This window comes from Gadus macrocephalus, chromosome 14, assembly GCF_031168955.1.
Source record: "Gadus macrocephalus chromosome 14, ASM3116895v1".
Lineage (NCBI taxonomy): Eukaryota > Metazoa > Chordata > Actinopteri > Gadiformes > Gadidae > Gadus > Gadus macrocephalus.
In genome coordinates, this window is record NC_082395.1 from 16,625,788 (window position 1) to 16,640,787 (window position 15,000).

Consider the following 15,000-nt stretch of genomic DNA (forward strand, 5'->3'; position numbering starts at 1 on the left):
CAAGGCAAAACAATACACTGTAAACACACACATTTTAATGCTGCTATGCTTGACCTCCCAGGCCGCCATACTTTCCCCTTCTTCCTAAACTGTACAATGTTTGTGTAGCAGTTATAGAGGAAGGATAAGGCTATGCAAGAATGAGCTCAGACTACCAGTAAATCCATTGGCACTGCTTCTCAGGTGCACACTCCCCCTCCATGCCACCATAGCACAGTACTTCTATTTATTCGCTGCCTGAAAGCCGAGAAAAGCTTAATAATATCACTGCAATATGAACCAGCTTGGGCCAAATAATTGGTTTCAGAGAAAGTCAATGTTTTGAAACCAAGCACACTCTGCTATGCCCTGCGTGCTGTTTTCCTTCCCAGGTGCACGTGTTTCCAGGGCCCTAATTGTGACCAATTTAGAGCCTTTTTATACTTAAGCTGCTTTTGGGGATGTCAATTGACAAAAGACATATGTACAGCTACTTCCCCTTGCCTCCACCTCGCTCGCTGCCGTACCAAACATTGACACAGGGCTGCGTGACGCAATATTTACCAGAAGAGGGGCTTCAGCGGCTCACTGCGGCTCAGCCTGAGGCTTTTCTGTTTCCTGGGGTGAAACGTAAATGAAAGGCCCAGTTAGCCCTCCCTCCCCCCCACCTCCTCTGGCCTCCCCCTCCTCCGCCAGGATTTAGGGGGGATGGCGTTGTGTGACTGGGGGGGGGGGGGGGGGGGGCACGTTGGAGGGAGGTTGCCATCCTGCCACCACACACACCGCCAAGCACAACATTCCAACACTGGCAGGAGTGTGTGGGCCGCGTGTTTGTTCTGTCACTTGGAGCTAGAGTGGGGTTGTGCTCCAGTAAACCCTCTGGCCTGCCCCTCCCTTTCCCAGGCCCTTCCCCTCACCTGCCTGCCTGCCTGCCTGCCTGCCTGCCTGCCTGCCTGCCCGGCTGGCTGGCAGCAGTGGAGGAGGAGGAGGCCAACGTTTTAGATCCAGCGGGCCGCTGCCAACCCCGGTGCTGCTCACCGGCCATGTTGGCTCTGACTCCTCAGCTGGAACTGAGGGGCTGCCGACAGTTTTATTGGCAGTTTAATGTCTTTTCCTTTTGTATTTATTTCTTTAGGCTATTTTTTTTGTGTTTTTATTTATAAACCACAGCATCCCCCTTAAAATGTGCTCCCGGGGCCTTTGGGATACATTGAAGGACATTCCAATAATAAACTTGCACGTTTATTATTTTTTTACAGACCACACCAGGCTAAAATCATGCAACTTCTCTTGCACGATTTTCTTTCCAGCTCTGGTCTGTCTTAGTTAGTTTTTTCCCCGGTTCTCTTTCTCTCTTGTGTCTGACCAACTCGGGTCCTGCTTCCAGTCATGGGAGCTTTGCGGTAGCTCGCTTGCGCTCCAGAAACCCAGACCTTGGAAAAGACGGCTGCGGCCAGGATTCCAGGTCCTCGTGCAGCTGCAAATATTTGGGAAATGATTGTTCCGAGTAAAGGGTCCCGTGCTAATTCAAAAGGTGTGACAGTGGAACAAATGATAAGGCCTCGGCAGTGGAGCCCCTGATGAATATCCAACGGCCTCGCCAATAATACCCCCGCACAGCCTGACATTTAGGCTCCCTCCAAAAACACTGTTCCCTCACAAAGTGGTGGAAATGTGGGCATACTCATCAAGTCGACCCTGGGTGTTCACAGCTGTTTCCCTCCCTCTGTGTCGTTCTCTCGCTTTGTTTGTATGTGTTTGTGTGTGTCTCTCTCTCTCTGTCGGTCTGACTCAGCGTCTCTCTTTCTTGTATTCTCTCTCTCTCTCTTATATTTATTTATTTATCCATTTAGATCCATAAAAAAAATCTGTACCCGTGTACATATTTATTTTGCAATTTTGTTGCAAATATTTCCAAAAACATTCTTCAATATCTTATTTGTTTACACAATCAATCATTGTATTTTTATATTTTCCATTATCTTTACTTGACAGCACTGACACTGTAACAGAAACAATTTCCACTGGGTTCAAAAAGTTATATGAATTTCTCTCTCTCTCTCTCTCTCTGTCTCTGTCTCTGTCTCTGTCTCTCTGTCTCTCTCTCTCTCTCTCTCTCTCTCTCTCTCTCTCTCTCTCTCTCTCTCTCTCTCTCTCTCTCTCTCTCTCTCTCTCTCTCTCTCTCTCTCTCTCTCTCTCTCTCTCTCTCTCTCTCTCTCTCTCTCTCCCTCAGCTCATTGGCTACAGTGAGAAGCCCATCAACCTTCAGATGTTCATCGGCACAGCGGATGACCGCTACCTCCGGCCGCACGCCTTCTACCAGGTGCACCGGATCACCGGCAAGACGGTGGCCACAGCCAGCCAGGAGATCGTAATCACCAGCACCAAAGTCCTTGAGATCCCACTCCTACCGGAGAACAACATGACGGCCAGGTACAGTCCAACAACACTCATGGACTACGATGGGGCCTCGAGACCGCATTGCTCTGACCACCGCCAAGGGGAGGACGGAGTCTGGCGACAAACCTACACCAATCTTTATGCCAGCGTGGAATGAATGAGATGAGCGCTACAAAACAAGATTGAATTGATTACATTTGAATTGATTACATTTATTAGAGTCATTTCAATAAAAAATCTATCAATAAATCTTTCAATAAAGAATATAAATAAGAAATACAAAACAAAATGAATAGCACGAAAAATCAATGAACAAAACGATGTGATGAGAATGAGATGTGAAGATGAGAATGAGCTTCAAAACAAGACAGAGACAAGACATGACATTTCAATCCGCAAAACGTTTTGCAAAATGTTTTGCAAAATGTTTTGCAAAGTGTTTTGCGGATTGAAATGTAATTTGAATTTTGCAACACGCGGAGCTTGGCGAAGTGCAATGCAATCACGGGGACGTTATAGCTTTTCAATTTGAATAAAGGAACTCAATAACTATAACTTTTGCAAATTTTACTGAGGATTTCATTGTCACTGCATATTAAAATGCACTTTGAATAACGTATTTACAAATTACATTGTTAAATTGCATAATGAATTGTCAATTGCATAATATGACTTGTAGAATTGCAAATTGCAAATTGCATTGCCATTTGAATTTTGCTGCATATATGCTTCCATAGAAAGTAAAGGACAGCCAGCAGTACAAAAAACAAAACAGCAGTGTATATTTCAATACACATGTTGAATACGGTCGTCTGGATGGTCTTATTGCTCAAACCTCTGGTTTTCCTTGAAGCTGGAATTGACGGGAATGGATTTCATAACGATTTTCACCTTCACAGCGGCCCTAAATCGTGTTCACAGCTTAACTCACCCCTCATTGCCGATCCCTCCTGAGCTGTGGTTGTCTCTTTATCACTCCCAAGCCCTCACGACTGAAGCGTTTCTCCCAGCCCTGCCAGTGGTGGAGGCGCTGTGGTGTGGTGCGGCGCTCACAGCTCTGCTCTCTGTTTCTTTACCGCACAGTATCGACTGCGCCGGCATCCTCAAGCTCCGCAACTCGGACATCGAGCTGCGGAAGGGGGAGACGGACATCGGCAGGAAGAACACGCGGGTCCGGGTGGTGTTCCGGGTGCACATCCCCCAGCCCAACGGGAAGGTGCTGTCGCTGCAGGCCTCCTCCATCCCTGTGGAGTGCTGTGAGTGTCCGCTACTCACCCGCTCCCTGTGTATCCGCTGACTCACACACACGGATACACAGGGAACGCACACACACACACACACACACATACAAACAAACAGATACACAGATAAACAACTACACCAACATACACACACACAAATACACACACACACACACACACACACACACACACACACACACACACACACACACACACACACACACACACACACACACACACACACACACACACACACACACACACACACACACACAAGCACAATGAGTAAATCTTTCCATGTTTTATGAACAGAGAGACAACAACGGTGGAATCATGGGAAATGTGTTGTGTGTGAAGTGCACAGATTCTAAATGAAGGGTTGTGGCTGTTACACTATGTACTAGAAGAGGAATCATGACAGTTGTCTTGAAATACAATCAAATATTTCACTATTTACTGGAATAAGAATTGCACCAGTTGTCCTTAAGCATGATCAAAATGGTACACCCTGTACTGGAATAGGAATCAACGCACAACATTTTGTTACACATGCACAGCAAAAGCATGCACACATACAAACACACACAGGCACACATATTTACAATCGTACCCAAACCAGACAAACTCTGACCAAAGAACACATCTCAGTTGTTAATTCCAGGGCTAATGTACAACGGTCAGCGCCCCTGTTGATTCATGAATGTTGAGGTAATACTCTGTCTGGCCTCTTTGAATATTGCTCAAGAGAACAACCCCCTGATAACCATCTGGAATATACTACTGTGTATATTCCACGGATATACCACCCTGTCCCCTGCCTCTGGTCAAACCATTCCTCTAGTCTGTCCTTTAGATTCCCAACCAGGGGAAGGCATAACCTAGGAGGTACATGAGCAGGCTTTGGGGAGTACTAAAGATAAAGACCTTCATGCTCCTGGTTAATACCCAGAACAATACAAATAAAGATTAAAATTCTACTATTTGTTTAAATATGATTTTGTTAGTCAATAATGACCAGGAATAGAAGTTGACCTATGCCTCTGCTCCTATTATTTAATCCCTGCTAGGCCACTACAATATTAGTATTGGTGAGAAATGATGCTAAATATTAGTGGTAAAAGCACAGTATTAGTTCAAAGGAAGACAACTTGTGGTTTAGTGTTTCTGAATTGGTAATAGGGCTGTGGTGGGGCTTCAGATGAGCAAAGTGGTTGGGAAACACTGATTTAGAATCAGTAAGTAAGTGTAACTGATTTTAGTGTAACAAGGGTATATTTACAACAAGAAACAACATAACAAACAATGTAATTTATCTATGAACAAACAGAAGAAGACAATACCACACATGTAAACTGACACAAACCGATAAAAAAGCAGTAGACTACCCAGTGTGCCGTGCTCAGGCTTTGGTGCAATTTGCATCAAGATAAACCGATGCAAACCACTACCCTAGCAGTAGCCCTCACTAAGCACCACGAGGCGTGGTCCCTGCTGACCCTGCGTCGTGATCCCCTCCCTCAGCCCAGCGCTCGGCTCAGGAGCTGCCCCAGGTGGAGAAGTCCAGCCCGACCAGCTGCCTGGTCAGCGGGGGAGAGGAGATGGTCATCTCCGGCTCCAACTTCTTCCCCGAGTCAAAGGTCATCTTCCTGGAGAAGGGCCCTGGTAAGACTTATCTCCTCGCAGCACCACGCCACCGGTCAGATACATAAAGAGAGAGAGGAGTAAACATCGTATTTAAACTGGGGAAACAATTAATTATTTAGAGAGGAGAGATGCCATTTATATGGAGCGATAAAATCCTGTTTGTATAGAGAGGGGAACTATTAATTATATAGAAGGGAAATATTATTTATGTGAAGAGAGGGAGAAATTTAAATAGAGAGGCAAAATATTATTTATATGGAGAGCATAAATATGATTGATATCATAGAGAGGTAAATTATTTTTAAGATTGAGAGAGGGGAAATATTATTTAGATAAATAGAGGGGAAATATTTATGTACAGAGCCAAAAAATAATTTAGATCTTAGAGAGGCTAAATATTGTTAATGTTATAGAGAGGCAAACTATTATTGATACAGAAAGGAAAATATAATTTGAATAGCTGCTGTCTAATATAAATACTAAGTCTCCAGTGAATATAAGATAATAGTAATAAATATGGCAAAATAAAGGATAGATAAAAATACATTTAAAGGAGGTTGTTTAATGCAAGATATGTCTTCCTATTCAATGCTCAGTTTGGAGTCTATTAAAATGCTACCCGTTTTGGAATGCTGCTTGATTTAATTTAGTGAAGCATAATTTCGCTCTCTTTTTGATTTCAAGTTAAGGTAACAGAATCAAACATCCTAGTATATGTCACGATACTCTCACTACATGCAAGTCACTCTCCCTGCCCTTGTCGTCTTTATTACTTATTTTGTACGTCTTTGTGAAGAGCCGTAGCATCTCAACACCAAAGCCATTATTGAATGATGGTTGAAGCATTCCCAATATATGTACAGCACAGTACACTGTGGGAGCCTTTCATTGACTTGTAAACGGGTGATGCTAAGGAAATGTGGTTTCAGTGGAACTGCAGGCCATAATCTGATACATGGTGATGAGTTTCTGCTGTTTCTATTTTGTCTGACATTTTAACAAACAGTAGACCCATTGGATTCAAGATGTAAGCTCTTGGAATATTAAAAATACTCTTCAAAGCCCGATGTTGAGAATCCATCACGGAGTGCATGGGAATTGCCCCATTACCTACCACATTCAACGCTTTCACCACATGGCGCATGTTTTTCACAACCTTACTAATCTATTTATTTTGAACTATATTGTGTCAGAAAGAGCCTGCTAAATATATATCTATATGCACATATATATCTATATATACTGTATATATATGTATATATATATACATATATATATATATAGAGAGAGAGAGATAGAGAGAAATTATATATTTATTTATTTATTGGTTTTACAATTAAAATAACTACCAGTTGTTTCAGGATGCATTGGAATCAGTCATTCATTGCTTAATACGGACAACATGGCACTGGTTTAAATGGCCAGAATTCTTCTCATTATTTATTTGGATTCATCATATTCAGGATTGGACTGCTAAATATTTTTCTATTTGACAATGAACATAATTGTTCTTTGAGAGCAACATATTTTGTGTTGTGTTGTGTAGCACATTTCCAGTCCCTAGTTCATGTGTGCTAGGTGAACAGACCTAGCTGGGTGCATTGTCTCAACAAGTACACTGGGCCTCCCCAGGGCCATTTCACGCTCCCCCAAGATTTACACCTTCCAATAATACAGTCTGTCCAGTGTTTATTACACAAGGTGGGAAATGCTACACCGTATGAGCTGGAATACACCTAAAAAAGCACTGTGTTATTGCATTATGTATGTGACTTTTACGAGCATCATACGTCAGTCCTTTGTGATTGGGAAGTTTTGCAATTTGTTCCTTCAAAAAATAATAATTATTATGCTCAATACATAAATAGTACAATTTTAAAGCTGTAAGGTTTAAAATCTATACTAGTACTACTACGTCTTTGTGAAGAGCCGTAGCATCTACTACTACTACTACTATCTATACTACAGCTGAGGGCAGTTTTAGAACGTCTAGGCTGGATTTGTCTACAGACAATGATGCTAACACTGTTAGCAAAAAGTGGGTCACTAGGCTCACTTCAATTTGGCTCCGACACCGATCTTAATATTTGTCTTTGCTTCAAGCAGGATACCTAATTTCTCATTTGGGTGACATCATTTGGCATGGGATTCATAAAAGTGAACTCATATTTATTAATGCGATTATTATATATACCGTAAGTAATTTTCTTTTTGAAAAACAGTTGTACAACTGTTGCCCAAACACAAAGTTCAGAAATCCCTTCACAAGCTGCTTACTGGAACGTAGATGTTCCGCCGTGTGGCACAGGACTCCGTCGTAAAACACGTGTAGCGACGGATCTCTCTCCCGGGTGGAAACGCTCATAGACGAATGACACGTGCCGAGCCAGTCCCCGCCTGCCGAGGGTTTCTTCATCAGGCAGAGCAGCGCCGGCGTGTTCACACAAGGCATGAAGATGTGGGACCGAGGCACCTTCCCCCGTCGCGATTCTTTGTTGAGAGAAGAACACCACAGACCTGCAGGAATGCTCTTTGAAAGTTCTTTGAAGAGCACGAGGTGAACCATGACTCAAGAAAGTTGCTTCCTAAGCAGAGCCGTACCCGGTGGTCAGGGCCTACGAGAGGCTGTCGGAAAATATAGGGCCCCCGTGGTTAGGGGGGGGGGGGGTAGTATAGATTGTGACGGGGGAAGGCGAGGAAGAAGTGAGTGAGAGAACAGGGGGATTGTGGCGGTGCTTTTGGTTCTTTCTCGTGGCCTCATCTGGGCTGCTGAGCTGCACAACAGCACTGATTGGGGTGAGCGCAAGATGAAAGAATAGAAAGTAGAGACGAGGGCCAATGAGCACAATGAGTAAATCTTTCCATGTTTTATGAACAGAGAGACAACAACGGTGAAATCATGGGAAATGGGTTGTGTGTGGAGTGCACATATTGTAAATGAAGGGTTGTGGCTAAAAACTGTTGCACAATGTATTAGAAGAGGAATCATGACAGTTGTCTTGAAATACGATCAAATGTTTCACTATTTACTGGCATAGGAATTGCACCAGTTGTCCTCAAGCAAGATCCAATGGTACACCCTGTACTGGAATAGGAATCATGACAGTTGTCCTGAAATAAGATCAAATGTTTCAGTGTGTATTAGACTAGGAATTGTGACAGTTGTCTTCATGTAAGATCCAATGTCATTGGGGATACATGCAGTTGGTGGACGTGTGCATTGCTTAACTATAATTAGTTATGCTATTAATATTATATGAAACATAAAAACAAACGCATACACACCACAGTTAATTTAATTTTAAAAGTATATTCAACAGAAAGTTAAGTAGAATAGGGCTTTCCTGCCTCCCATAGTTTTAGGGTAGAATATCTCCATTGATATGGTTTCCCTGTTTGGGAGAAGAAGAAAAATAGCCCAATTCCAGTCCAGAAGAGGTGGTTTGGCATGAGCGTTAAAGTGTAATAGAGGTGAAGCAGAGGATCCCTGAGACGACCCTCTCCTGGGTCACACAGTGGGCTGTTTATCGTCTGCTGTTGTCCCAGAGCCCGACCACACATAGACGACAAACTCCAGCCGCAATTACCCACCAACCTTGTACTTCTATTCCCCTGCAGGCCCAAAACCTACAATGTTGCATTTTGTGGGCTCTAAATTGGAAAATAAACGTAGAATAAGAAAATTGTAGTAAAAAAAAGAACTCAAAACAAGCGCTGTGATGGGATTAAGTATTTAAACTTCACACAAGTTTATACAAACGGAGCCGGTTTCCGAAAAACCCTAAACACTGCCAGCCTGGAGCAGTGTCCGCTATTTTTTCTGTCTATTTGTTAATCAATGTTGTTGCTACACATCCAGTACAAAGATTTACAATCCACAAGTTATGCTAACACACAGCAGATATTGTTTGTTTTTCTTCCATCTGCCAACACAATAGACGTCTCTTCTCTTTCCCCCTCCCTCCCTCGGTGCCTGCCTGTCTTGTGCAGGGTGTAGGCCACCCTCACTGCCCCCCCTCCCCCAGCATGAGGTTCCTGTTAGGGCCTGTTGCTCTGGCCGCACGCGCGGGAGCCTCGCACCTCGCGTGTCTGGTGAAAGCAAACGTAGTAGCGTAACAACCCCGCCGCCATCAGCCCGAGTGCCTCCTGAGGTCGCTGGCTTGACAATGAGGATATAAGTACTGTCTTTCAACCCCAAGCCCAGAGCTCCCTGTCCTCATAATGCACACAATAGATGCTCATGGGGCAGGATTACTGGGAAGATCAGCTGTAGCACGACATCAGTGGAAGTAGACACCCTACTAAAACAACGACATCATCGAGTAGAGGAGGGTAGAGTAGAATAGAATAGGGTCGATTTGTGGATCAAATGAAACAAGGAGTCGACTGTGTGCACGCACATGCGTGTGTGTGTGTGCCCGCACGTGTGATTTTGTGTGTTTAAAATGCACGTGAGGCCCTTCTTAGTGGACAGGAGAGGCCGAAGCGGCACAGGTGCACGGACCTTGACGCGCCACGTCAGCAGGGTGAAGGAAATAAAACTGCGTGTTGGCATTTCAAAACCAACGCACTCACAGCACAGCACAGCACAGCACAGCACAGCTGTGGCTGTGTGGGGGAGCGAGGCCTCCTGAGAGTCCATCCTCTGGACGGTCCCAGTGAAGAGCTTGACTTCTGCCGACTTGTTCTGACCACACTAAGAGAGCAGCGGGAGCGGTTTTCCCAATGCGCTGTCCTCTCCCCCAACTGTCTCTCTCTCTCTCTCTCTCTCGTCCCTCCCGGCCGCTGCCATTGCGATGTCTGGCCAGATAATTAGATCAGTAGGAAAAGTGGAAAATCAAAGGAAGTCTCCTAGCCAAAGATCTGGCAGTGGTCGGAAGCCGTTTTAAAACAAACAGGATTATTCCACTGGCTTCACTGCACCGTTCTTTCCAGGCAAAACAAAAATTTAAATAAGAATGATGAAGACATGTGATTGCTGCCTAATCGTTCTAGAATCTTCTCCACGTGGTTTGTTTGCGGGGGAAATGCCAGCTGTTTTATTGGTACTTGGTTATTTTGGAAGACATCTTGTGTGTTTTTTAGCCACCTCCACCTGCCAGGACCACTGGAGAAAATTGACCCCGGATTAAGCCGCACGTTGAGATGCAAGATGCGTCATAAATCTGCTAATCCTTTTATTTTCTCAGTCCTAGAGGCTGTATTATTAATTCCCTCTGCAGTCAGAAACTCCACATGATTCCCCTTTTCTTCAATTTCCATTACAGTTCTGAACAACTTCTCATTGTTTTCATATGACCGTCTTACAAGGCATGGCTTACTTCACTTCAAACTACAACTGAGTCCGAGTGCTGCTTTTTCAATCATTCCAATAGGAGTTGGAGTCTGTCCGTTCCATTAAGCCTTTTAGTTTGGAGGGATGATGGTCTCTTGGCCTCTCTCTTTGTATTCGTCATGTGTTCACCAGACTGTAACCAGACGTGACTTGTAAGTAGTCTTCTTCAGTCCGTCTGTGGCTGCCCCTTCATCTACTCCTTGTGTATTGGACCTCCCTCCACTCCTGTAATGCTTCATGGATTCATATCTAATGAATTGGCTTTAAGTTGTCACCTGTTTTCGTTGATACATTAATGCATTGCATTCATTCATGTCTACTCTTGATCTTCTTTGCAGACGGACGTCCGCAGTGGGAGGTGGAGGCGAAAGTGATCCGTGACAGAGCTCAAGGAGTAAGCACGGCCGTTTGGTGTAACGTGATGATGTCGCTCTAGTGTATGCATAGACCCCACCCTCCCAACGAGCAATTAATAAAGGTCTGAAATTGGAAGTGTAGACGGTAATTGTAACTAATTATCAGTATTGTCATTCGTTTTGAAAAAATATGTTTACTAGTTTCAGCTAAGCAGACCTACAGGATAGTGTATGTAAAGTTAAGTAGTCAAGTTAAGTAAAGTAAAGTAGTAAAGTAGTCCACATGTTGTAACACTGTTTCTTCTACTACAGTGCAGTATAGTAGTGGGTGTTCTCCAGATGTTATAACACTTTCTTCTACTGCAGTGCAGTATGCTGATGGAGGTTCTCCAGATGGCATAGCATTGTTTATTCTACCGCAGTGTAGTATAGTGGTGGGTGTTCTCCACATGTTATAAGTTGTTTATTCTACCGCAGTGTAGTATAGTGGTGGGTGTTCTCCACATGTTATAAGTTGTTTATTCTACCGCAGTGTAGTATAGTGGTGGGTGTTCTCCACATGTTATAAGTTGTTTATTCTACCGCAGTGCAGTATAGTGGTGGGTGTTCTCCACATGTTATAAGTTGTTTATTCTACCGCAGTGCAGTATAGTGGTGGGTGTTCTCCACCTGTTATAACACTGTTTCTTCTACCGCAGTGCAGTATAGTGGTGGGTGTTCTCCACCTGTTATAACACTGTTTCTTCTACTAAAGTGCAGTTTGCTGATGGAGGTTCTCCAGCCTTCATAACGCTGTTTCTTCTACCACAGTGCAGTATAGTGGTGGAGGTGCCTCCGTACCACAGCAAGGCCGTAGGCTCTGCCGTGCAGGTTCAATTCTACGTGTGCAACGGCAAGAGGAAAAGGAGCCAATCCCAGCGCTTCACCTACCTGTCAGGTGAGACCGAATCCATTATTAGAATACATAAAAAACACTTCTCATTTACTGCTTCCTGAAGCTGGTATTCTGGTTGTCTCCTGAAGAGGCATATATATATACCTGTGGTTTGGAAATGCTCTCTTCTATTCCTCCAACGTCACCAGACGCACACACACACACACCTGCCCGCTATGTTGTTGTTGATGCAATCTTCTGCTCGCATTCGGATGGAAAGACATCAAGAAGCACTTTCTGCTCTCCAGGAAATGTAAGCACACACCGGCCAAAGGTCGTGGTGTGTTTAAAGTCATCCCACTGGTTCTTCTTATTTAAACTCAGAAAGAGTCCCTGCATCCCTACCTTAACTGATAGTATTGTTATGGTTATTTCTTCCACGGTGGAAAAGAGAGTCAAACTAAGAAGGGCGTGGGCGGATTACCGAGAAATGCAAGTGATATTTTAGCAATACAGCCAGTACCACCACAGTGTGTGTGAGTGTTTGCGTGTCCGTGAGCGTTTGTGTGCGCGCTAAGAATGTGTCTGTGTGTGTATGCGTGTATGTTTGTAGGCTTGTGTCTTATGTGTGCAAGTGTGTGTGTGAGTATGCATGCATGCCTGAATAAACGTTGATGGGCCTGCAAGCGCGCCCACTCTTCGCAGGCAGTTCCTGTTTTCCCCCCACTGACAGAGCCTGCCAGCCAATCGGAGGCCGAGTACAGCTTGTCTGCTCTGTCAGGCTTGCTGGAAGGCTCTCACCATGGTTAGGAGGCTTGCTATTCGCTTTATTGTGGTGAAAACACCCACTGCCAATCACTTTCGACGTGCTGGTTATGAGTGGGTGAAATTGAGCGAAAAAGCAAAAACTGTGTTGTAACACACATCTGAAAACGTAGTTGAATTTCTGAATAGTTTCTCCACTCTGAAATAAAGTCTTCTAGAATGACTTTCTTTCATCATGATAAGAAGTTTAAATGCATGCCCAGCCGATCTACAAATTCTATATTTATTTAATATATATGTACTTAATGTATTTCTGTATTGCTTTATTTCTTTATTTCTATATTTCTATAACTTACCACTGAACTGGTTCTGTGTAGTCTCTGATCTGGATTTGACGTCCCTCAAAACTATTCCCATGATGGCAGCCAAACAGTCAACATATGCTTCGCTCTTTCAGCTCGAGCCGAGTAAAAATAAATAGGTTACCAATTTGCATGGCAACTGCAGCTCTATACAGCAAGCATTGCCTGTTTGACTGTGTAGATAATGTGTATTATTTTCTTTAATGGATATTCCAAACATTCATTTAAGGAATTTATCATTATTGACTCAAATCTTCGGAATTAAAACCGGTCAAAGGTAAACTCCCACGCAAGGGTTAAGGTGGTTTCATTGTGTATGAGTTTCTAGTATGCGGGAAACAATTTGCAATGGGCTTTGGGGTGGTGTGTTAGCCCATCTCGGCAGAGTCATTTTTCCCTCTGCATTCTACACCCTTCCTCCACTCATCATGTGTCCTCCTCCTCCTCCTCCTCCTCCTCCTCCTCCTCCAGTCATGGTGAAACAGGAGCTCAGAGATGACCTGGACCACCCCTCCGTGCGGCCCCTGTCCATGCCCATGCCCATGGCGCATGCTGCCAGTCTGGTGTGCACCCAGCTGCCTTCCCCGGAGCAGGGCCACCCCTCTGACGGCCTTCTGTCCGGCTCCCCCAGGGGCCTGGCCGCGGGCCCTGGCCCGGGCCTCCTGCCCCTGCAGGGCCCCTGCCCTTCCCTGGGCTCCCCGTCTTTCCAGCACCTGCCTCAGCTCCAGGGCCGAGGATTACACCACGCCCCCGCCGACTGCCACATGACCTTTCAGCCCGGCTCCGCCCCCCACTCCCCCGCCCGGCCCTCCTACCAGCCCATGCAGCCCGGCCACGCCCACAGCCTGCCCTTCAACGGCCAGCACGGCCTGTCCCCCCAGGGCTACGAGCGGATGCCCCCCTACCAGCAGGACCGCAGCACAGCACCCCAGCACACCATGGACCTGGGGGGCATGGGGGGCATGGTGTACCCCAGCACCCCTTCCTCCTGCTCCTCCCCCTCCTCCGGCCCCGGCTCCACCAGCCCCAACCACCACGCCCCCTCCCCCCACAGCCAGCAGACCCTCCTGAGTCACTCCTCCTCCCACCTCCACACGATGGGGGGCTACCACCCCGTCCAGGTGGGCTCCCCCGGCGGCCACCCCCAGGCCGGGCAGCCCCCCTCCCAGCAGCTGCAGCGGGCCATGAGCTACCACCCCGTGGGCCAACGGTCGGCCTCCTGCCCCACGCCCTCCAGCGCGGCCCCGCCACAGCTGATCCCCTCGCCCCAGTCGGGACCCCCCTCCCCCCAGGTGCACTCCCTGCCCTACCAGTCCCCCACCTCCCCCTCGCCCACCGCCGGGGGCAGCCCCCTAGGGAGACAGCCGTCCCCCCAGGCCAGCAGCCCCGTCATGGCCAGCCTGTCCCCGGCGACCGCGGCGGGGCCCATGAGCCACCCGCTGGCCCCCCAGGGCCCCTTCCCCCCGGACGTAGAGCGGCTGAGCATCAAGCAGGAGCCCGAGGAACGGGAGCCCACCTTCCGCTCCATAGGCCTGCAGGACATTACGCTGGACGATGGTGAGTGTCCACACGCCTCCGTTCCAAACACCATTCATTCACACGTCATTCACTTCCACCTCTCTAACTCTACGACGCTGTACGTCTCCCGCTCTCTCTCTCCCCTCTGTATTCTGTTGTGCTGTATCTCTCCTCAGCCTTTACTCTACACCAGCCGTCAGCTGTCCCACTCACTACTCTACTACTACTACTCTATTACTATCATCCTCAATGTTCTGTGTTCCTCCTCCCTTCCTATGGAGACTGCACCTGTCTCTCTACCCCTAAGCGGATCCATACGTCTAAGGCGCTGGTGAGGTGTCGTTCACGCTAACCATTAGCGTGCTATCCTACATGTAAATCAACACTGGCTGTTGTTGGGCTCCGGTGGGTCTCGGACCTGCATACCTCATTACCGTAATCGTGTTTCATATTTCATCGCAACCAGCGGCGGTGTGCATTATTGAAGGGCGGTGCAAATTAGTATTGAGTTACGCGGACATCAGAG

At 46.2% G+C, this 15,000-nt stretch overlaps 1 protein-coding gene across 3 annotated transcripts in view; it reads left to right on the plus strand.

Annotated features, from left to right (window-relative positions):
* nfatc3a (nuclear factor of activated T cells 3a) overlaps positions 1-15,000 on the plus strand; it is a 69,124-nt gene that overhangs the window by 37,770 nt on the left and 16,354 nt on the right. For all 3 annotated transcript variants that reach the window (XM_060071022.1, XM_060071020.1, XM_060071021.1), the window contains exons 4-9: positions 2,213-2,412; positions 3,463-3,635; positions 5,142-5,282; positions 10,938-10,993; positions 11,766-11,892; positions 13,428-14,513. In XM_060071022.1, the coding sequence (XP_059927005.1) occupies positions 2,213-2,412; positions 3,463-3,635; positions 5,142-5,282; positions 10,938-10,993; positions 11,766-11,892; positions 13,428-14,513 (1,783 nt within the window). The remainder of the gene's footprint in view (positions 1-2,212; positions 2,413-3,462; positions 3,636-5,141; positions 5,283-10,937; positions 10,994-11,765; positions 11,893-13,427; positions 14,514-15,000) is intronic.